Consider the following 23,725-nt stretch of genomic DNA (forward strand, 5'->3'; position numbering starts at 1 on the left):
GATAACCAAAGACTTGGTTCCGTCCTCAGCTGACTCCATCTATATTCATGTGATGAAAGGTAATTGCGCTGTACCATACAGGAGAAGCCTTACTATTGTTAATTAGGGAAAATGACTTTCTGGTGAGCACCTACATCATTGTTTGGGAAGTTTTTTTGAATTAACCTAGAGGCCCAGAGAATCCAGCCACCTTCACTGCAAAGCACACTGCCCCAAAGAATTTTTCACAGAAAAGATAAGACAAAGAACAGAGAGAGGAATTATAGTCATATTTGGAGAGCTGAGACAAAAGAGATTTACCAGCTGGACCACTATCACACAAGAAGTCTGTGACTGAGCCCAACTGCCTTGAGACCTGTAAGTCTGTCACACTGTCATGCTATGAAGGTTCAATAGCAAGAACTGAGACAGTAATATAATAATAATAAAAAAGATGTTTATTTCCTCACACAAGTTCTTGGATTAGTAACATCCATTAAAATAATGCGATTACTAATTTAGGAAGGATAACACAAAACCATCAGTTACTAATTTAGAAAAGATAACCTGAAACCGTTGATTACTGCGTTATTAATTGGAAGGACTGCTTATCCCTACTTGAAAGCTTTCTTGTTCACTCTCCTAGTGAGAGGGCTCTCAACCTCGAGGAGTTACCTTAGCCCAGCGTCCCAGGAAAAGGGGAGGGGGGGGAATACTCACGGTCCAGCCGGAGAGGATGATCAGGTCACGTTCCCGTCCCTGCTCAAACTCTCCTAGCTGCCAAGGCTCTTTTTATACGGCTGGGGCTCTGGGCAAACACTGCTTTTGCTGACTTTTTGCGAGTTTCGCAATCACAGGACTGTTTGTTTGTCTGCTTGGGAGGACCCTGCTAGCGAGGCAAGACCACAGCACCTCCGTATTGCTTCTCCCCTCCCCGGGGGTCCGTGCAGATTCCAGGTGGCAGACTTCTTCAGTCTTGTTAATGCTGCCATTCCGCAGCCTTATACATATCAATCCTTGCGCATATCGGTTGGCAGAGGACTTTAGTCCTGTTAAGTCCTCTGTTCAACAGCTTTGCGCAGTCAGCTCTTGTGCTATCAGTTCTTCTGCATATCAATTGACAAACTTCAGTCCTGTTAACTCTTCACTAGCCCGTCAAAGTCTTATAGCTAAAACGTAAGATGCTTCTTCCTTTCTAAACCCATCCCAGACATAAGTTTTCAGCTTGAATTTGAACCTTTCATTTCATTTTACTTTCAGTGCTAAAAGTGATACTGATTATCCCAAGAGGATGAAAATATTTTTTGCCTCTCTGAGGTACCGTGACAATTAATTAATATTGGTATAACTTTTTAAGGAGCTACAGAAATGGAAGGCACTATAGAAGTTCAAAGCAATATCATTATATGGCTCAGAAAATGACAAAATATGCTGACAGAGATTATGCAGTATAGTGTTTAATAAACTTACAGCCAGCATAATAAAAGTTCTGTCAGCAATAAACTCATTTCCCAGTTGATGGCAGACCTGTGTTGCCAAAAACTATCACCCCTTTGCATATCCTGTAGCACTCCACCTTCGTCTTCAGTAAAATGATACCCAATTGAGGGTATTGAGGTATCACTGATGCCAATTAACAGCCCTTTTATTTACTAGTAATGAAAAATATAAATAATCGACCTTAGATTCTTGGGTTTAGTGCTAACCTGACACAGTAAAAAAAAAAGTAATAACTTTATGCATACTCATGGAGGAGCATACATCACTGTGAAGGTGTTGGCATGCAAGTAAGGCCACTGAGCTGTGTACTTACCTGTATCTAATATCTTATCAGGTAACCTTTATTCCTCTTTGTGGTTCTCCTCCTTGCTGCCCCAGATGTTACCTATAACATTATGTCTTGTTACAGAGTCATCTGGGCAATCCATTCTTATGTCCCTATCTGGCCAGTAAAGCAACCAATAAAGTTCCAGAAGCCTTAAAAATAGTACAGAATGACGATAAAGGATTAGTGGATATTGGTTGCTTCTAGCATAATATCAACCTTCCTTATTGCTTTAGCAAGTAGTTGTGAGTGATGTATTTGCATGCATAAGTAATTATGGAAAACATGCCACCACAATTACCAATGTCCGGAACTGTCCATGGGACCATTTTGAAAGGCCTTTTATTTACTTCCTGCTAGACATAAATGATTTGGTTGTCTATTATCTGATTAAAAATAACATCTTGTCCACTCAGTTGTCAATACATGTTCCAAAAGGAGAGCAGAGTTGGGGAATAATTTGTAAATAATACACAGAGTGAAAACTGTTCACATAAACAGATCAATGGACAAATTCATAGAGAAAACAGGGCCTATTGACAGATTACTTAAAAGTGATTAGAATTCATTAAATAAGTATTACCAGTTTACCAGCTTTAACCACGGAACTACAGCAGATGCTAGATTTCAAAAGACATGCCTCAGTAGTCTAAGCACAACATACCTGACGCATTTGGATGCCCATGAACCACCAATTTGAATCCAGGCATCAACCCAACCTTTCATCCCTTTTTGGTAGATAGGCTGCATTTCAGAATGTTTACTGAAGGCAGATAAGACTTAGAAAGAAATCTCCCCTGCCTTGATATTAACAATCACATAGTAGGTTTTCAGTAAAAGAAAAGTTAGTCAACAGTGTCCTTGGCCAAACTTCTTGAATCTTGCACCAGGATGCTGTGCATGACTCATCTGTCTCTCTGTTCATTGCAAAGCTACGGGCAGTGGCTGCTTATTTAGTGCATACCACATATTTCTGTTTCTACACAGTCCCTTGCCTTGTGATATTTTGTTCTGAAAGTTTAGTGCAGACAAGCAAGCTACAGGTTCTCTCTCTCTCTTTCATTTTGATTAGATGTTTTCATCCTCAAAAGGAAAAGGTATTTATTATGAAACACAACAGTTTGCAAAGCTGTGGCACTTCAAAGTGAAAGGGACTATGCACCTGGTATTTATAGAAAATACAATAGCTAACATCACTAACTCGGAGAAAGTATTCATTTGTCTTTCCTATGTGAGCTGAAAGACAATCAATGAGCCAAAATCAGCTGAACTCTGAAATACAGCCCACAGCCAATACGAAGAACACACAAAAGTTATGGGGGTCTGGGGAGGGCAGGGTGAAAGAGAAGCCCCTAGGACATATCTGAGACTGGGGTAGAGTCATCTGTTCTTTACAAATAATGTTTATTTCAAAGACTGTTGAGCCTGTGTGTCTTCCAGAGACATCACAAAAGGGCCTGGCAATAGAGGGCTTGTTGCATCCATGGGTGGAACATCTGGATTTGGATTTAAGACAAAGAGACCTGCTGTCTGCACCATTTCATTCAAGCAGAGTGGAGTGGATGGTTCTGACCCCACCCTTAACTAGTTGAGGCAGAGTGAGACAGCATGCCTGGTCAATGTCAGATGGGAGTAAAATTCCTTACAGGATACAGAAAGTGAAGCTAGAAAGAAACCATGGCCAATGCTATAGACATAAATCTTTACCCAAATCCTACCAAAGGTTACTGATGCTTAAGCATCATCTTGATGAGATTCTTTTATTTGCATATGTTATGAAGGATCACTGACAACTTGGAACTGATTCAGAAGAAAAATGATTCTGTGAAATACACAAAGTTCAAGACCAGACTGGTTCCTTCTTGCACTAAACATTTGCTTACGGATCCTTAAAAAAATAACAACAACACAGAGCTGAGCAAGTCATTCAGCAAAGGAAATAGCCAAGACAGAAGTGTCGTCTTCAACAGTCTGATATCTCAAGAGAAATCCAGATTTACTCTATGAGGAACATTGAAATTCTTCTGATGTACTTACAGTGCTTTACCCTGTGTTATGTCTTCTAAGAATATGATGACCAAATGCCACAAGACCTTCTCAGAAATGTAATATAGACCCAATAAATACATAAATAATCTGACATTTCTTTGACTTTTTTTGACTTCCTAGAGGCTCATGGTATATGAAAGACAGGCCTCTGGAATTTTAAGCAGGCTTGCCTTGCATAGTAGAAAGGCAAAAGACAGGAGGACTTTGTGCTGCCATAGTCAGGGATCCAAAGAGAATACAAGAAGTTGAAAGCAGAAAGACAGGACGTAGGTATTGAGCATGTTTGGAAGTTAGAGATAATATGGGCATCAATTTCTTCTCCAGAGATGTAAATCACTTTGGAATGCAGAGAGCCAATCAGTTAAATCTAATTTGTCACAGTGAGCTACAAACTGCAATTAACATTCATAGTCCATAAAGAATTCTAGAAGTTAGGGCTGAGCACAGTTCAAGAGGCCATCTCATGTTGCTGGGCCTTTGCTGAGATTTCCCCCTTGTCCACTGCATTGGATATGGATCCTACTAGAATAATTCCATACGGAGCTTGGAAAAAAAGACACCCCCCCCCAGCAGATCTACTTTTGTTTTGTTTTACAAATATTTTCATAAACAGATTGGGATAAACGTGAAACAAATTTTGCCATTATTCAGGTATTTTATCTTTCTACAAGAGCCTTCAGATGTGGTTTATGAAGATATTCCATTTGAATGAGAAAGAATGTACTGAGGAGAGTTTCATGAAACAAAAATACTGTAATTGGTGATAGATGGTCCAATGTTATGAACACCTCAAAATTTGTGCTTTTAGGTTAAAACGCCTTGTTGCTGTAAGCAACACACTGAATTGCAAGACCATAAATGTAAGTAGTTCATATGTCTGTGTGTATACATAGCATGAAAAAAGCAGAATGTAAAGACAATGGAATGGCTCAAACTCCAATTCAGCTATCATGTTTGCGGAGCTTGATTTATTGTTTTTAATAGGGTGTCTTCTCTGTGCTGGAGCCATCTTAAATGTCGTTAAATTAACAAGCTAAATTATCAAGTTGCAAGCTAAGAACATACATATGTTTTTACAATGGCTTAGCTGAAACAGAATAACACACCTGATAGCAATTGTAAACCACTATAAGATGAGTTTGAGTTCAGAGAGAACCCCTGTGAACCCAAAAAGAGCAAACAGCCTCAAAGTTAGGGAAAACAGGACAGCCAGTTTCATTTCCAGGACTAAATCAGAGAGAATAAGGATCTGAATCTCTTTCTTCCTAATACAGAACCATCAACCTGGCTGGCAGCCTACGTGTTGTTCTGAATTCTCAACACATTTTCATTTGTTTGAAAAATCCTGATCTGCTATAGAATGACAATATATATTTTCAAATCAGCATTAGGAAGGGCTGCCTAGATCTACTAGGAGCCATGAAATATGCATAGGAATTTCCTCAAGCTTGCAGTCATTTCTTTTGGTGGTTTTGGTTGAATCCAAGAGAGGGAGACATGCCAGAGGCATCAAATGGATATAAAAAAGGACCACAGTGGAAAAGACTCTTCTTCTGAAGCTGTTATGACCCTCAAGCAACAAATCCAGGAAGGAGATTAAACTTGTTATCTCACTTCTGCACATTTCTTTGTGAACATAATGGAGCTAGCATTGCCTCTCAATCTGAACTCCCCTAGAGGTAAAATCCTGACCTCTGTGTAATCTGTGGAGGCTTAGGGACAGAAGTCAGTGAAGCTATAATTTCACTGCAAAAGATAAATATCTTCTCACAACCATGAACAAAAATGATGCCTCTTCTGTAGTCACAGGAGATGTCACTGCCTTGGTCTCCTCTCCCACTCCAACCGCAGGCACCGACAGTAGATACCCTGTGTTATGGTCAAGAGGATGCTGCAACAATGAGGTGGCTTTGTTGTTGCCCATTGGTAATTCTTTCTCTGCTCTCGCAGAAGTAATTGTGAAGACGTGCATGAGCATGTCACAAGGAACACATTGCTAGCTATTTGATATGACACCACATACCTCTTAAGCATCATCTTTTATTTGTGAGAGGCTGATTTTTTGACTTCCTCAGCCCCACATTTTTTCAGAGAGATGACTGTCCTGAGAGGAGCCAGGAAGGAATCAAAACCATGTTGTCATTGTTCTCCCCAAATGAAACTTTTCCCCAGAATTTTCCAAAGTTGACTTTTTCCCCCTACCAAAGTTCCCCCCCACACACACAGGATGGAAATTCCATTTTTCAAAGACAGTTATAAAAGGGTGAGTAAATGAAATGTGAAAGAGAGACTTTTTCATTGCGGGAGACTGCCTAAACAAAATTAAACATTTAGACATGCTTTGCACAACAGAGGAATACCTCTGATATCTTAGCCACAGTTGTCTGCTTCTAATAGAAGCAAGTCGCTGTGTCCAGAGCTAGGCTTGAGCCATTTTGGGTTGCATAGCTTCTGATCTTTTATTTCTCAGTTGTATTGTCATCACCAAGCTTTAGTATTCTAGTTCTCCAGGGTAAATTCCATTGCACAATGCTGAATTCCTACAATGCAAGCTATTATTTCCAGGGGAGGAGGGGGGAAAATCATTTTAAAGGACAAGGGCTGTAATTCTTGTATTTTCTGTATTTTCTGTCTGACTAATAACTGTGTTTTTGCATCTGTGGTAGCATTTTTATCAATGAATTTCAAAGGTACAAAAATGGGGTAATGTCACTGACACCATTTTACAGATAGGGAATCTCAGGCACAAAAGAAACTCACATCAGTAGCAGAAAACTCTACAAATTGACTCCAGGACAGGAGTCTAGACTGGTAAACTCTTCAGGATTTCACAAACATTCCAGTTTCAGCTATATGAGAGTTTCTTTTCCCCAACATTAGAATCTACCAGTGGGCTGACAATATTTCTGTGTTCAGCCTATAACTCTGCAGGAATATCTACAGAAAACGGAGAACTAAAAGCACCAGCAGATTAAGGTGGTGGCTTTCTGTCCTCTTGGTCTAAAGGCAAAATCCTACCTCCTAAACTTCCTTCTGAGTAGCCTTCTTGCCTTTGCAACAAGTAAGTTATAAGGACAGACTGCACAAATGAAGCCTTAACCAGAAACTTGTGCTGATCTGATCTGCAGAAGTGCTGACTGCCCCTAACTCCAGCCGAAGGTGGCCCAAGCTCCATATCTTCATTACCTCTGGAAGTTAGGACCATTCCCTCACTTAAACCACCTTATAACTAATGGAGGCTTGCTCCTCAGCCAGCTATTGCCAGGCAACCTGCCTCATTCTCCTGTTTTAAAGACTGGTGTGAGCCTGCTATTTGATGTGGCATTTTCCATATTAAAGCTCTCAAGAAGACTGTGCTCTGCTGAGTGTTATGTATGGCTCTCTGAGGCATCAGATTATAGCTCAGTTCTGTTACTACCGCTCCTTGTTATTAACTTTACAGCTCTGTGTTATGTATTGTGCCACGGAGCAGCTCAAGCACCCACCAGCAGTGGAGCACTGGGGCCAAGCAAGTGGTTTGTCATTAAGAACAGGGAAGCCAGAAACATAAATGCTTGCCAGCAGTTGGCAACCACAGATTTACAACAGCAGCTCATCTAGGCTCTTCCTTCTCTCTCAGGAACTAAAAGTTCTTTCTTAAGTAAATTCACTCACTAAATAATCCACAAAGAGCATTTCAAAATGACTCAAAACATCGCTAGCACACTGCCAAGCTGCATCCTTGTGCTGACTACACAAAACAGTCGTCAGGAACAGTATCCTGTTGTTACCTTGCTTGCTGAGACAGGGCTATATAACTCACCTGCTCTAGAGATACTTGTAAATAACCACTGTCCTCTGCAGGCCATAAGATATCTTGGGATCTCTCTTCTACTCTCCTGTATCCTTCACTTATCCAAGTGCTTTTTTGGGTAAGCAATTTGCCTTCAAAGGACTGTAAGCAAAAAGGAAAAACCTATCAAGGTTTAATGATCATATTTCAGCCTTACTGCCTCATGGAAAGGGTTCTTTCTCACTTTTGCACTAGAAGCTGAAATTATACCAAGGAAAGGCAAAATGAAAACCTGAAATGTTTCTGAAAATCACATTCTGTCAAAGCAAACTACAAGAAAAAGACAGTACACGGTATCTAAGGAACTGTAAAGCTAACCAATAACACTCAGTGGAATTTCATCAAGAACATACATTAAAAATAGACAGACAATATTAAGGTTATAAACCAATAAGCCAAATTTTTGTAGTTTTTCAAAAAAGACTATCGCTTTCATTAGATAGAGGGGCATGACACTCCCATGGAAAACATTATCTTCCTCCTCCACAGAAATTCCTGTGAAACTCTAGTTGTAAGAGCCACTTAAGACAAATAAGCACCGAGTTCCCTGCTTTGTCCTTTCTCACCACCACACAATGATGTATCCACTCTTTAGAAAAGAAAACCCAGTGGATGCCTTACATAAGAGCATGATTACAGAAGAACAGTCCCTGCTTCAGTTTCACAGATCCTCTGGGTATTGCTGTAATCTCCAACAAAATCAGAAACATTTCTCATTTTGCCTTCCAGGGAATGAGGCAAAAAAATTACAGGTTTCCATGTCAGAATCTTATATCTTTGTTTTAAATTCCTCAGAATGCTTCTGCTTCCCAGTCCCTATACATGTCTCTGGGCAGGTCCTTTCTGGGGCAATGCAAAGGGCATGGAAAGACTGTGAATCCATAACTAAGGACCCCCTTGAAAGAGGGATTACTGGAGAGACTGAGTTGACATGGCCCACTCTTATGCCCACTGCTGAGCTGTCTGACATTGGTGGCCTGTGAGGGACAGGGAAGGACATCGCCTCAGGAAATGTGGGACTTAATTCAGAATGAAAGCAAATAGATGGCTATTAACCTAGGTCACATAAAGCTTTTGAAAATCTGGCATGAGGGAGTGAATTGCTATCCTCATGATCAGAGAGGATGCTCATTTTCCTCTCCCCTTATTTCTCATTATGCTGTTCTGAGACACTTGATAATATCAAACCCATCCTCCCTTTCTGCTTCCACACTATTGACCCTTTTGTTTTTACCTGAAGCTTCTCGCCACCCCAGACTCGGCCAACTCCACTTTCCGTCACGCTCTCTTTGTATCCTCCCTTCACACAAGCTTGCAAGGCTCCCGCTTCTCTTTGTCTCTGGACCTCTTTGAACAAAGAAATACCTTGTTCAAGGATAAACTGAACAGTTTCTCTACCAATGTAAACACGCTTCCTTTTTCTTTCACAGTGGCTCTGTCCCTTGTAGCTGACCCAAATTATTGATCTGGTATTTTAAATTCGAAGCAGGAGATATGAGCCCCAGCTGTACACTGTAAAAAGCTCTTAACGTGCAATCTTCATTCATTGTCACCCCTGTCTGGGGTTTAGTTCTGTGGTCACCTCTGCGTACATATACAGCTCTTCCTCTGCAGGGTCTCAGCACAGTAAATAAGCCTGTGTGCAGCCGTAGGCGTGTGCACGTGCCTAGGGATACCTTCCAGTTTGAGGGCTGTGGCATGTAAAAGGCTTTTAGGATATGGTAGCTGTAGCAGCTCAGTTATGGGTTAAGTGCAAACTTATTGTGTACTAAAAATAATCATTGTAGAACCTTTCATAACTTGAACACACGAGTTAAAGATTGCTGAGACTCACACAAAAGCTATGCTACTGGCAACAATTGGACATTTGGGGTGTTTTCTTATTTTAATGACTTTGATCCAGATGAACCACTATAGGTAATAGATGCTTTACAAAGCATTTGTTTTTTATAGCTTAATCTGCTTAGAGCAGATGCAAAATTATTAAAAGGTGAATTAGTACTCCTTGTAAGGGAAGCCATGGGTTTTGTGCACAGAAGGTTGTTCGTAGTCTCAACCTTATCTCTCTTCTCAAATAAAGCTCCCCTTCGTTCCTTATTTTCATGGCACAGAGAGGCTGGCCCCAGACCTAGCAAGAGGAGTGGTTTCTTACTTATGCTTACACTGCCATCTAGTGCCTCTGGCATAAAACACAAGTTCCTTTTCCTTTGCAAACTTGTCACAGAAGATAAAAAGTCCTAAGGTTCATGTCAAACCTCTATTTTTCATTTGGAAACCAATCTTTGTGATACCACTATAGATTTTTCTGAGTACAGATCAGACTTGCTGTAATGAGGGTTTTTTTGTAGCCTGAAGTATGAGCTAGCCATTTTGACTGCCTAAGCTGAGTGGTGTTTTCAAACATTGTGTCAGTCACACTCAATGAACTGAAATAACATTTCTGTTTATCTGGTTTTGGTTAGGACTGAGAGACTTTTCACAGGGGATTGGGTCTCAAGAGGGAAAGGAGAAGTTATGGTTAGGCAATAATGTGAACAGCGTTCATTAACTTCAGGAACACGACTTTGAGAAAAGGAGACCAAAGATAGGAACAAGTGGACTGGGTCTTCAGTTTTCCTCTCAAATCATTCTGTACATGCTCTTTTGCTAGGTGAGAATCACATCAGTTCAATGAGGGGAGAGATCCTGGAGATAAGCATTTTTGAGGGTGTATTATGGATTCAAATTTTTTATAGATGTTTTAACACCACCCTTCCTACCTTGTTAAATCATGATAGGTATAAAGGGACTGATACAACTCCAAGATGACACTGTAAAGGCTTTATATCAATCCCCTATGCATTTCTGTCGCAAAGCCTTTCTATAGCAAGGCCTTTTCCAACCTATCTCCTCCATTTTACCTGGTTTCACTAGAAGAGCACTTCCCTGGAGCACAGCAGTTGCCTTACCTTCTCTGGAAGATTTCCTTGAGGGCAGTGGCAGCTGCTGGTGATGTGCAGATGTTTCAGCTCACTGATTCCATCACTTTTGCCCATTTCCTCCATTGTGGGACTGTTGGACACAGGAACCACAGGACACCAGTGTACTGATGGTGCATGGAATCCAGGGAGTACCCTTTTAAATACTCCAAAAACTCTATGAAAAGACCCACACCCATAGTATGATTGCCATTAAAAATAGAGCATGATCAATGTCCTAAGCACTGTAGATCTCTGACCTGAAGAATTAACAAGACAGCATCTTCAGTGAAGGATTCAAATGGAAATTATGTCACCACTCCATGTGACCTCACCATCACTAACATGAAACAGACAACTGCAGTGGCCTGCTCTCAGAGAGAGGCTTGCCCTGTCATTTCCCTGTTTACACTTTCGACAGGAGGAGACATTGCTCTTATAATCCAGGGCTTTTCCCTGGTAATATATTTAGTCTTTGGATGAAAGAAGTTAAAGCAGCAGTTGTCTTTCAGTTCTATTAAGCAAGAGTGCTTTGTGCCACTACATCCCTGTATTGTTGTTATTATTGCTAATGAGGAAACTGTGGCACGGAGTGAATGCAGAATATCACGTTAGGAATAAATCCCCATACTGTGACATCTGACTTGCTGTTTAAATCTTCAGACTCCCCATATTAATTCTGGATTGCATAGGCAGTTAGAACAATAGTTGGAGTTTTCTATCCTCTAAGATACGTGCTCAAAATTTCTATCCTGTACTCATTTAAAACTCTGATAAGCTTAGTGAATTTAAACATTAAAACAATTCACTACTATCCAGGAATGCATAATTATTTAAAAACAAAACAGTAGATATTGAAAAGTAAATACAGCTTCACAGATAAAATACAGGATATTCTGCTCTTAAAGCACTGTCCCCAACTAAGGAAACTAAATAGAGAATCCCCAAATCCTCAGAAACATAGGGCATAGAACACACAGTCCAATCTACCTGCAGTAGAGGGCACTGCTAATGTTTACCTGTTATCTCCTTGCAGGATTAGAGAACTAGGACATGGTCCATGATCTTTTGAAGTAAGCAGACACAGCAAGAGAAACACATTCCAGTTAGACAATGGAAGACTAAAGTTTCATAGGACAGAAAAATCATCATCATCACTTCTATAATCAGCACATTACTTTACTTTCAGAAGCCTGCAACTTTTTCAGAGAAGCTGCCTTTTGAAATGACCTAGTGGGGATGAGTACCCTCAGCAGAAGTCTTCAAAGGCATCTGTGGATGCTGTATACGCTCATGAGGGAGGTTGGTAAGCACAGAATTGCTGTTATCAGGCTTTGATGTGATAAAAGCAAGCCAGCACCCTTTCTGCATCAGGCTGCCTGGAGGGAAAAAAAAAAAAAAAAAAATCAAATACAAGCATTTTGGTGGTAAAAGGAAGGAAGGATAACCAGAAACATGGCCCAAAAGGAAGACGACTGTGAACACTCTAACACCCGATTGAATTGAAAAAGTGCTCAAGAACCAGCCTGACTTCTAGGAGGTTGAGTTTCACGGAGAAGGCAGAGAAAAATCAGCATCCACCATTCCCACTTCTCCATGCAAGAAGGGGAAAAGACAGACAGGCACCTTAAATCCTTAATATCGGCCGAGAGGATGCTATCCTTGCTGTCACTCTATATGGTACTGGGGGGGGGGGGGGGAAGGCGAGGAATAGAGATAAGGTTTCTGCTGGTGGCTTGGCAGCTAGAACACCAAAACAACATTCATTTGCCTGCAGGGTCCTGCTAGCCCATCCTTGCAGTACCTAGTTTGCATGCATTCTGTTTATCACAAAAATCAAGTTACAGTGAAAACCTGTTCTGTACACTATGTGGGAAAATGCAGTGAAGTAGAAAGTACAAGAAAAAAAAATAGCTCCACCACAGAGCCCAAAAGATTGAAATGTACAAAAAACAAAGATTATTGCATTTTCACCTGACTAAGTACTTGACTAGGGAGAGTGACAGACCATTCAGAAGGTGCAAGTGGGGAAAGAGAAAGGAACCAAGAGATGTAACGAATATATCTACATTTATGAGGGAAATTCTTGTTGTGGATACCTATCAGAACTGTTATTAAAAGGAAATGATTTAAATTTGGTGATGGCGTTTCAAACAAGTCTCTGCCATGCATTCAGTAGTACCCTACCAGCATTCCTTCACAGTTGACATGATATCCCTATGAAAGCAGTCATCACTAGTCAAGGCATTTTGTCTTTCAAAGTAGCCAGTTGGATGCTTCATGAAGGGCTCAAGCCACATCAACAGGTAAATATTAGAACTCAATGGATATAGGACACAAAATCTGAAGTATCAGCCTTGTTTTTATCATGAATTGGAGAAAAATTTGAAATATCTCCCTCCATCTGTTACACAGATGAGAAAAGAAAGCAATGATTCTGTTTGTTTTAAATCAATAGCAGAATAGCCGTCTACAAAGGAGAAGTGGAAGCTCTCCCATCCTTTTGCCTCAGCGCTCAACTAAGGAAAGGCCAGAAAAGGTACAACAGGGAATAATTTTCATTTGGCAAGGAGATGGGCCAAATGAAATCAACAAGTTCTTTCCCACCTCCTCCTCCTGCTACAGACTTTGCCCTGCTGAGTTGAGTGAATTTTAGGATAAACTATCAACTGAAAGACAAGCAAAAAATCAAGTTGAACCATTAAGCAGCAATCTCAGACTGAATAGGAAATAGGCAGTTTATAACAGAGACATTGTTCATCCCAAAGGAGCTTTATAGATCTCTACGCTGAGACATTAGCGTGCACCTCAGCTCAGCACAAAACCCGTCTGATCTCTTACTAGTGAGCACTACTGTTTATTGCTCCCACTACAAGAGCAATCACATTAGAAGAGAATATGGACATCCTTAATAGGATTTGCTGTTTGTCATTGCTGCGCGCTCTTTAAAGTGACTCAAATAACTCTGTACAATCAAGCTATGAGGCTACAGAGCCTATCCTGTGAGATCTCAAAATGGCTGATGTGCATTAAGCCTCCCAAAACCTCCAAAAGAAGGGTAGTGGCAGAAAGGAAATATTTTTCCTTTTGTTATAGCTTTGCTGATATGCTTTCAGAGAACATACCTTCTTCACACAAAAGTGGCACCAATTCACACATTACAGGCATGCCTTCTAGCAGCGTAACCCAGTGCTGTGGTTTTTAATCTTTTCTGACCATAGATCAAGTGCTCTTAATATAAAAACAGCATGAGGATTTATGTTCTTGGAAAAAGGAAAGTGTTTATAATTAGCTGAACAACATTTGCTTATTTTAGCAACAATAAAGTCTTAATTTTTCTAAAGGCATTTTAATTAAAATATTGTCAATGAAAAAACAGCAAGGAAGATGACTGTACTTCCTGGCAGGAATTTAACAGAGGAATTCAAGCTAAACCTGGAATATTCTTTGTTTTTCCCCATATTCTTTGGGAACACAAGAGGGTAGAGTTTGGTTTTCTTTAAAGGTCCTTTTGGTGATGATAGTCTCTGTCTTAGACTATCAAGGGTTTCCAGGCCAAAGCTGAGCAGCATTAGTCTAGTGCATTAGGTTGCATTTTCTCTTCCAAACCCTTGAGTTTGTACTACACTGACCCATCCTCTACTACAGTCCTGCACCTTGAGGGGCATCCATGAACACGTTAGAGCAGGAATAACTATGTTCCTGCTCCAAGGGAAGTTGTAACTCTGGATAGGCACACTTGGTGCCAACAGAAAAGGCATTTTCTAAAAAGTCATCACTTATTACACTTCAGTGAACATTTTTAGGTTACTTTTGTCTCCACTTTCCAGAGATATATGCCTGGGTTTTAAGCCTTGTTTTGGGTTCTACAGAAGTGAAGGACAGGTTTAATCCACTAGTTGCAAAGTTACTTGGGGCCTGCTGACAAAATTGATCTTTGGAATTTGTATCAGTCTCTAACCTTATCCACTTATAACTCCTCTGGGGTAAGAGACTGTGTTTCAGTGTTGTATTATTCACTGTGAAAACCACAGAGAAGTATCTTGGCACACAGTGAAGGCTTGGCGGCATTACTGCAACATATGTTTGCCTCTGCTCAATTATTTCTAGGGTTTAAAAAAAAAAAAAGTTCTATGAACAAGACCTTTATTGTTTCAGTGACACCTGAGCACAGGCTCATTAACAAATGGAAGGAACACTTAGCGCCAAGAGGAACTTGCCGATACTAATTTTTCATGCATTACCAATATGGGCAGGATGATTACTAAAGCTTCCAACCATACACAAAAGACATGTAAACTGCACCTAAGATAGCTTTGTTAAGGAATCAGATAAGCATTTGTATTTCATTCCTCTATTTCAGCAAGCCCTGACATTAATTGTAACATATTTCTTCTCTTCAAATGCCCAAGTGTAATGTACTCAAAACCTTAAAACAACTACCTGAAAAACAAATCTAGTAAGTATTTTAAAATTAGATTTTTTAGAACTGTTTATTTTCCCCAAAGCATGTGTTAGACTTACATGAATTCAGTAGTTATGAAGGGGATAGCCTTTAGATGGGAGATTAATAGCCACTGTTTAACTACAGAACAAGTAGAGAAGCAAAGAACTTTTGAAAAACACACCCACACACATATATCTTAATTCTTACCTGGAGAAGTAAGACCTAAAAATGAGAGTGAGGATAATTAAGTCTCCAAGCACTGTTCCTCTTTGACTGCTCTGCTGAAATTGTCAACAGCAGCAATGACAGTGGCCATTTTTGTAATATGCACACCATTCCAGCAAATGGACTCCAGATAAAAATTTCAGGTAGGTCAGTGAAAAACGATTACGTGAAAACTATCAATTTTCTGCTACCATGCAGAAGATTTGATTCACAGAATCACAGAATCGCTGAGGTTGGAAGGGACCTCTGGAGATCATCTAGTCCAACCCCCCTGCTCAAGCAGGGTCACCTACAGCACATTGCACAGGATTGCATCCAGGAGCATTTTGAATATCTCCAGAGAAGGAGACTCCACAAGCTCTCTGGGCAACCTGTTCCAGTGCTCTGTCACCCTCACAGTGAAAAAGCTTTTCCTCATGTTCAGATGGAAGCGTCTGTGTTTCAGTTTGTGCCCGTTGCCTTGCGTCCTGTCGCTCGGCAGCACTGAAAAGAGTCTGGTCCCATCCTCTCGACACCCTCCCTTCAGATACTTGTACACGTTAATAAGATCTCCTCTCAGCTTTCTCTTCTCTAGGCTAAACAGGCCCAGCTCTATCAGCCTTTCCTCATAAGAGAGATGCTCCAGTCCCCTAATCATCTTTGTAGCCCTTCGCTGGACTTGCTCCAGTAGTGCCACATCCCTCTTGTACTGGGGAGCCCAGAACTGGACACAGTACTGCAGATGTGGCCTCACCAGGGCTGAGTAGAGGGGGAGAATCACCTCCCTCCACCTGCTGGTAACACTCTTCCTGATGCACCCCAGGATACCATTGGCCTTCTTGGCCACAAGGGCACATTGCTGCCTCATGCTTAACTTGGTGTCCACCAGCACTCCCAGGTCCTTCTCGGCAGAGCTGCTTTCCAGCAGGTCAGCCCCCAACCTGTACTGCTGCATGGGGTTATTCCTCCCCAGGTGCAGGACCCTGCACTTGCCTTTGTTGAACTTCATGAGGTTCCTCTCCGCCCACCTCTCCAGCCTGTCCAGGTCTCTCTGAATGGCAGCACAGCCCTCTGGTGCATCCGCCACTCCTCCCAGTTTCATATCGTCAGCAAACTTGCTGAGGGTGCACTCTGTCCCTTCATCCAGGTCATTGATGAAGAAGTTGAACAAGACTGGACCCAGTACTGACCCCTGGGGGACACCGCTAGCTACAGGCCTCCAACTAGACTCTGTGCCACTGATCACAACTCTCTGAGCTCTGCCATTCAGCCAGTTCTCAATCCACCTCACTGTCCACTCATCTAGCCCACACTTCCTGAGCTTGTCTATGAGGATGTTATGGGAGACAGTGTCAAAAGCCTTGCTGAAGTCTACGTAGACAACATCCACTGCTCTCCCCTCATCTACCCAGCCAGTCATTCCATCACAGAAGGCTATCAGATTGGTTAGGCATGATTTCCCCTTGGTGAAGCCATGCTGACTACTCCTGATCACCTTCTTGTCCTCCACATGCTTGGAGATGGCCTCCAGGATGAGCTGCTCCATCACCTTTCCAGGGATGCAGGTGAGGCTGACTGGCCTGTAGGGAAAGAGCAAAGGGAGAAAGACTGTAAGAAGCAGCTCAAAAAAAGGTAGATTCACAGAAAAGTAACAAGCATTGCATTATGATTTACCTCAGTTAGAACAAACCAACCAGAAAGGAACCAAATATGCCTGTCTTATATTAAGTCAACGAAATTAAAGTTTTATCTTATTTGTCTTAATCAGAGTTTTTCATCATCTATCAATTTGCAAATTAATATAAATTATTTTTAAGAGAGACACTGTCAGCTTGCAATCTACTCAGCTAAAAAAATAGGTTGCACCCATTTATTATAGGAGTTCTCTTGGAAAGAAAAGGAGTTTTGAAAGCATGCAGTTGTAAAGCCTTACATATTGCCAAATGCCTGGGGGAGAGGACAAATAAGTGGGAGTATAAGGGACACAAAACACAATGCTCAGGACAACTGACAAAAATATTTATTTAAATATCAGATTTTATTTGCATAATAAGCTTTGGGTTTTCTCCTCCTGCTCCAAACCAAATCCTGAACTAGAAATTTACTTTTGATACACCAACAGAAGGAAGCTGCAAAAAGAACAGTCATAGGTAGCCTATCAAAAGCAGTACAGTCTCCTATAATTTCAAAGCAAAGGAGTCCTGGTGTTTTTGCATGAATTTGAAAACAAACAAACAACGAACTGTTCATAGTGGCTAAACTCAAAGGTGGGATGGCAGAGAAAAGGGGACAGAACTGATTTTGATGTAGTGTGCGTATAACTGAAGTGACAGCCTGTGACAAAATCCTGCTGCAGCACAGACTGCACACTTGTACTGATGGCAGTAAATACTTGACTATTGGAAGACAATGTTTCTAGGGTAATTCATGCCTACTAGCATGACTGGCTCTATGGAATTTCTCCTCCCCTTTTAAAATTGAACCTTAAGGGCAGGACAGGGTGGAAGTTTCAAAATAGATTCAAAAGGAGATTTAAAGTAAAGAAGCCTCATCTAAACTTTAAAAATACACCCTTACAGCACCAATTGTTTCCATACCTAGAGATAAAGATCTTCAGCTAATTTTTGCAGGGCCTTAGTATTCAGCAGTTTTGCATGACTGGCCCTTTAAAACAATTTAATTCCCTTAACTAAATACAAAGGACCCAGAAAGAAGCAAAATGTACATTCAGCTCTAAAAGGAACATTTTTTAAATCAATAGCACAAGCACTAACATATATGGTTTTTGAGGTATTTGTTAATGAGGACTGCTTGGCTATTCAAAGTGTCAGAAAAACTCTTCCAGTCCAGTTAACCTAATGTCAAGCATATTTATCAGAAATCACAATGGAAAAACTGTCAGCTTTCTTACCGGAGGATACCAAGACCCATTCACAGAATCATTCTGCACAAACAAGGTGTTTTAAGTGTTTTATTTGTCCATTTGGAATGATTAGTATTTATAATCAACAACATAAATCCACCCCTCAATGAAAAGACTTGACAGCTTGTTAATGCCAGGCGTTATTACCTGCTGAAGGGTGAAGAATTACAGACATCTAAAGATGAATAACATTATATCATCATTAAATTGCTTACTCTGTTCACAACAGTTTAATCCTCTAACTTTATAAATTAAGATTCAAAAAAAAAAATCAACACTTCAATGATAAAATACATTGCATTTGGTACACAATGTAACAACAGTACAGTTAAACTAGTGCATAGAGCTGGACAGCTCCTTTGGAGTAACTGGACCACTGTTAATCCCTTACACAAACACAACTTACAGCCCACAAAAGCTACCAAGAAGTCTTCAAGAAGTCTCCTACTGCGCAAATTCATCCCACCTAAAAACAGTTTATTCTGGAGAAATTTTTATCCAATACTCACATTATTTTAATATGAGCACCTAAAATTTGATTCCTTCACATATGGAGTTCCCATCTGGATATCCCTTCTGAAGCTAAACAAGTAATCAACAGACCTGCATCCATCCTTTAACTATCAGGATGAAACTGAAGCAGAAAATTGGCTTTCACTTCTCACCCAGTTAAATAGGTAGCTGCTTAACATTTGGAAGCTTTTTACAAGAGTTTTAAAGTTTAGTGTTTTAGACTATTGTTCAAGGTTACTTCCATGTATGAAGCTTTACACAAAGATTTGCAACCAATAGAGGTAGCAGTATAATTGTGGGGGGGGGGGGATCATTCTCATCTCTACCTGTTAGAGATGGAATTCTGAGATCTCTTCTCCAAAAGCTAATTTGGAAAATAACATTTATAATAATTTTCCAGTAATAATTCTGATTATATTAAAACTATCCTAGATGACTACTTCAGAGACTTAAGTTAATGCTTACTGGAATCAGTCTTCAATATAATGCGAATCAGAATAATACTCAATATAAATCAAAGTATACTGCAAATCTGTTTCTCAAGATAAGATATTGCCTGCTACTGATAGCTTCATACAGAACTGAGTGCCCTATCAAGTCTGGAACTACTTGCTGGTCAGTTAAACAGGAGTTGAATGTGAAAAGTTAGTGGACTCGGGAGGCATGTTTTGTCATGGCAAAAGTCATCCACTTCATTCAAACTGATCAACAGAAAAACAACAAAATAAATTCAGAAGCCAACTGAATTTGGTAAAGGGATGATAAAAATCCCATTTAGGACCTCATTATATTTTAAGGTATTTTTTCTTGGAAAAAAATAACTTTGAAAAGTAACTTGGAAAAACAATGAAGTGAGCCACAGCAAAATAGAATCCCCCCTTTCCCTACAATTTGAAATTCCCTCTGAGCTTTACTTGGTGAGGCCTAGGAAAAGTCTGAATATGAACAGATTGCAAGTTCTTAATGGCAAAGACTACTTTTTTTTTTTTTTTATAAAAAGTATAAAAGGAAGCAATATTCACAGCCCTTCTGTGTTACAGTGATGCAATCAACCAAATTATATACAGTTGGGCTTTAACTATTTTTTACTGTAAGCCTTAGCTCCATCACAGGTAAAAGATGGTCACCTGAGCTTTTAGGAACAAAAGGCTAGTTTTTCACATGTGATCTGACATAAACGTAAGTGCTCTGCTTGTCAGCATCCATGAGCTGATGACACAAAGGATCACAAAGGGTTTATCCTTTACACTATGCAAAGAAAAACACAAGGAGTGAACTGCAAGTTAAACTTTTAACTCATTTCAATCCTTTCATTGGGGAAGAGGTAGCTTAAAATTAAGGCACATCCTGCATTGCCTGATCAGTCATAAGATACACTTCCATTCCATTGAAAATATGATCTACTGTAAGGCTGGCAATGAAATTTGGAAGAAGTAATCAAATGCACTTGAAGTACTATATTGCCTAGTCTCAGACTGTAGTAGAAAAAACAGACAAAAAACCCTGGGTACTTTGTGTAAAGAAAATTTGAGAACCACAGTCTACAACTACATGGGGCTACTGGCTCATTAGGCTTACTGGCATTTAATTCTTTGAGAGTGAAAGGAACGGACACAATCATGTAAGTGTTAAAACTGCAGCTTGAGACTCCTTCTAAAGCTATCTTAAAAGCGAGCTGGGAAGTTAAGATCTTGGTATTCAAAAAGATTTAAATCTATGGTTTTGTCTCCATCATTACCTTAAACTAAAATTTTCCCCTAAAAACTGAAGGGTAAAAATCCCATAACAACCAGGGGATAAAGTTGCAGTCACGTTGATACCTAATCAAGTAAACCTCTAACAAACAGTAAGGACAGAATTTGGATTCCCTGCCAACAGATCAATCTCAGTATTAAATTGTCCTCAAAGTTTGAACTGGCTCTGATCCAAAGTAATATGAGAACTGGGTTCTCCAAACACAAAAGCCACCTCAGCTGGCTTCAACGTGAAAGTTGTCAAACTGTGCAAACTCGAAGGAGCGTGTTCCAATAGCAGCCCAGCCGTTACTTGGTTCAGTGATGGTGACATTCTCCCAGAGCGGATAACCATTTAACAGCCCTGAGGCAGAAGTGCCCTGTCAAAAGAAAGGAAAGAAAGTTAGCTTTGTAAAATCCAGGGACTAAATATGTTGGCACTGAGTCATCTCACATGGGAGAAGAGATGATTAAATTCAGAAGGATGTTAAGTGAACTTTCAATTACACTTCATATGTTTTCCATGCAAAGGTGCCTCTAAATATCCAGTGCCTATCAACCCTGAAATAGTGAAACAGAACTAATGCATTCACGGTGAATATATAAAAGGCTCATTTTCACCTAACTTAACAGCTTTGTAAATTCACTGAAGAATCTGAAAGGTAAACCAGATTTTTCTCTTGCATCTGTGTCAGGCTCCCTCAAACAGGCCAGCTGTCTTCAGGAGAGCAGCAAAGCTAGAGCTACCTGGATTGCAAAGAGTCCTTTGTGGGGTATGATACATCTGGCAGATTTGGGCAAAAGTCAAAGGATAACAGAGATGTATTTTAGTCACTAACCTGAGAGGAGGAAGAGGGGACAGCAGAACTTTCAAGTGTAACATTACCATTAAAATTAAAAGCAGTTTCAGTAAAAGTCACTTAGTTTATCTTGCTAGTGTTTTCCACTAAACAGTAGTGGAAAAAAATTACGGCAATTTACCTGCCTTTCCTAATCTGAAAGGCAATTATAAACACAAACAAAAGCAAAGAATGTATTTCGAGAAGCAATTAATTTTCTCCAGTCAGTGTGAAAACTCTTTACAGAGGGCTCTACATTTCTGTCATTACATCAAAGACATGCTTAGCACAAAATACTTTAATGGCACATATAGAAGTTTGTAGCATTATCATTTAAAAATTACCATGGCTTTGTGTTTTGAACAATTTACATTCACTTTCAGCACCTCATTCAGCTTGGCAAGCGTCTTAGCCCATTTTACAGATGGCAACCAGTCATATATATAAGTGAACAAAAAACAGAACTAAACTACTTATATTCCTGTGAATGCCCAGAGAGGAGTGTCCCTTTGTCTCCCAATGTGAAAGTACAAAATGTAAAAGTAAGCTTCTGAACACTCACTTGACATTTTAACATGAGAGAAAGACTTGGTGCATAATTTTAAAGAGAGTTTGCTTCAGTCCTAGATCTCCCCAGCTAGGATTCACGCTCTCCTATACTTCAGGCCACATGCAGTTGCAAAGGTTATATTCTGCAGGGGATTCTACCGAAATACCTGAAGCCATTCCTGTTTTAGTTACATACATCAATTTTAAAGCCAGCTAACTGCACAGGTATACTAAAAGTAGAGTTTGGGACCATTTTGTTTACCAATTAACTAGGTCAAACAGAAAAAAAAACAATTTGGACAGGCTTCTCATTAGTTATGGCTCATTTCCACAGCAACAGTTGTTTGTGCTTTCTCTGTACAGGAAAGAAGAATAGCAGCTCCTCTCAGTTCCCCAGTCCTTAAGTGGCTCCATTTGCAAGGCCTTAGCATGCAAAAAGAATGGGTGGGAGTGACATTCATAAAACAGGCTAGTGCAGTGGTTCCCTGACAGTCTTCAGAATGGAAAATCAGGTTACAATCTTTTCATAAGGCTAAGAGATTCAGTTCTCTATCCCACCTATTTGCAGCTTTCAGCTCATCTTTGTGATTCTTTTCTACACCCTCTCCAGTTTCTCAAGATCTCTATAAAATTACAGCCAGCAAAACTTGACAAAATTTTCCAATATTAGTTTCAAATAACAAATAGAAACATCTGTGTTTTAGATAGGGCACTTTAATGCAAACAGACAGTCAATAGTATGCCTCAGTTTTTGTCCAACTCATCCAGGACAGGAAGCTTCACAACTGGTCTTTTAACTTTTTGCCTGTCTCTCCTTACCTGAATGCTGAGAGTAAGTGTGTGCCATGCATTGGCCCGGACACCAGAGAGTCCTTTCATTAGTATTTCTTCTCCAGCTGCAAAACACACTCAAGGTTAGCAAAGAGTTACTTCACACCTTCGCTATAAGACTGATAGCTTAACACCAAGCCAGCAAGAGGAAACTAATACCTGATTTTCAGAGGTGTTCAGAACCAACAGCTTATGGATTTCAACTGCTGCATGAAGGGCTTAACACACAAGCCTGAACTCTGCACTATCAATGTCATTCTCCTGTTTTGCCAGGACTGTTTTACCACTGAAATCTGTAAGAGTCAAAAAGCTTCTGGGGACTAAAATAAGGATTCCCCATATTAGGAATATAGGTTCATAAAGTGTGACAGTAGCTATTGTTCTGCTTGCTCCACAAGTCTCCTTGTTTATGTATTAGTTCTGTTTTAAACTAGTTCTGGTTCCCTGAGTTTGAGATGCCACATCAGCATGTTGCTTAGTTCTAGTCAAAATTTAAGCTAAGCAATAAAAATAAAAAATTTAAAAGATCAGGTGTGACTGACACCTGGATGGAAGACCTGAAAAAAAATTAAGTGCAACAAGTAGCATCTTTAATTATTCAGTAGAGAGCCTGAATAATAAATTAACTTGCAACTAGAACTATCTTCTAGAAAAATATAAAGATCACTGAAAATAGCTGTGGAGAAAAATTACCATATTGCATAACCAGCATCCCAGTCTGAAATAATGAGCTGGTTAAACAAATTCCCCTCATTTCAACTAGGAAAATTACTCTTGACAGCCTGAGAAACTAATTGGGTAATGTTGCCATGTCCTATTAAAAATAAATACTGGAGTCCCTTCTTAACATAAGTATATTTTTATACAGCTGAAAATTAAATTGTTGTGGAGTTAGATTATTGTGAAGTTTCCTAGGGTGCAGCAGTATGCTAAGAAGAGATAATGTGATGCCTTTTCTATTCCACCTGTTCACTGTTAAGAAGGAAGAAAAGAGGGGAAAAAAAAAGGGGGGAGAAAGAAACAAGGAACAACAGTTACCAAATA

The 23,725-nt window shown here is 40.0% G+C and overlaps 1 protein-coding gene across 3 annotated transcripts in view; it reads right to left on the bottom strand.

Annotated features, from left to right (window-relative positions):
- Positions 1 to 18,250: 18,250 nt before the first annotated feature.
- Positions 18,251 to 23,725, bottom strand: part of GALC (galactosylceramidase) — a 45,821-nt gene continuing 40,346 nt past the window's right edge. For 2 of the 3 annotated variants that reach the window (XM_067296894.1, XM_067296895.1), the window contains exons 16-17: positions 22,670 to 22,746; positions 18,251 to 20,842 (exon numbers count right to left, since the gene is read on the bottom strand). In XM_067296894.1, coding sequence (XP_067152995.1) covers positions 20,699 to 20,842; positions 22,670 to 22,746 — 221 coding nt within the window. In that variant the 3' untranslated portion in view covers positions 18,251 to 20,698. Of the gene's footprint in view, positions 20,843 to 22,669; positions 22,747 to 23,460; positions 23,654 to 23,725 lie in introns of those variants that run through there. The other variant, XM_067296896.1, reaches the window with a different exon arrangement.

Source organism: Apteryx mantelli, chromosome 4 (genome assembly GCF_036417845.1).
Source record: "Apteryx mantelli isolate bAptMan1 chromosome 4, bAptMan1.hap1, whole genome shotgun sequence".
In the NCBI taxonomy this organism is placed as follows: domain Eukaryota; kingdom Metazoa; phylum Chordata; class Aves; order Apterygiformes; family Apterygidae; genus Apteryx; species Apteryx mantelli.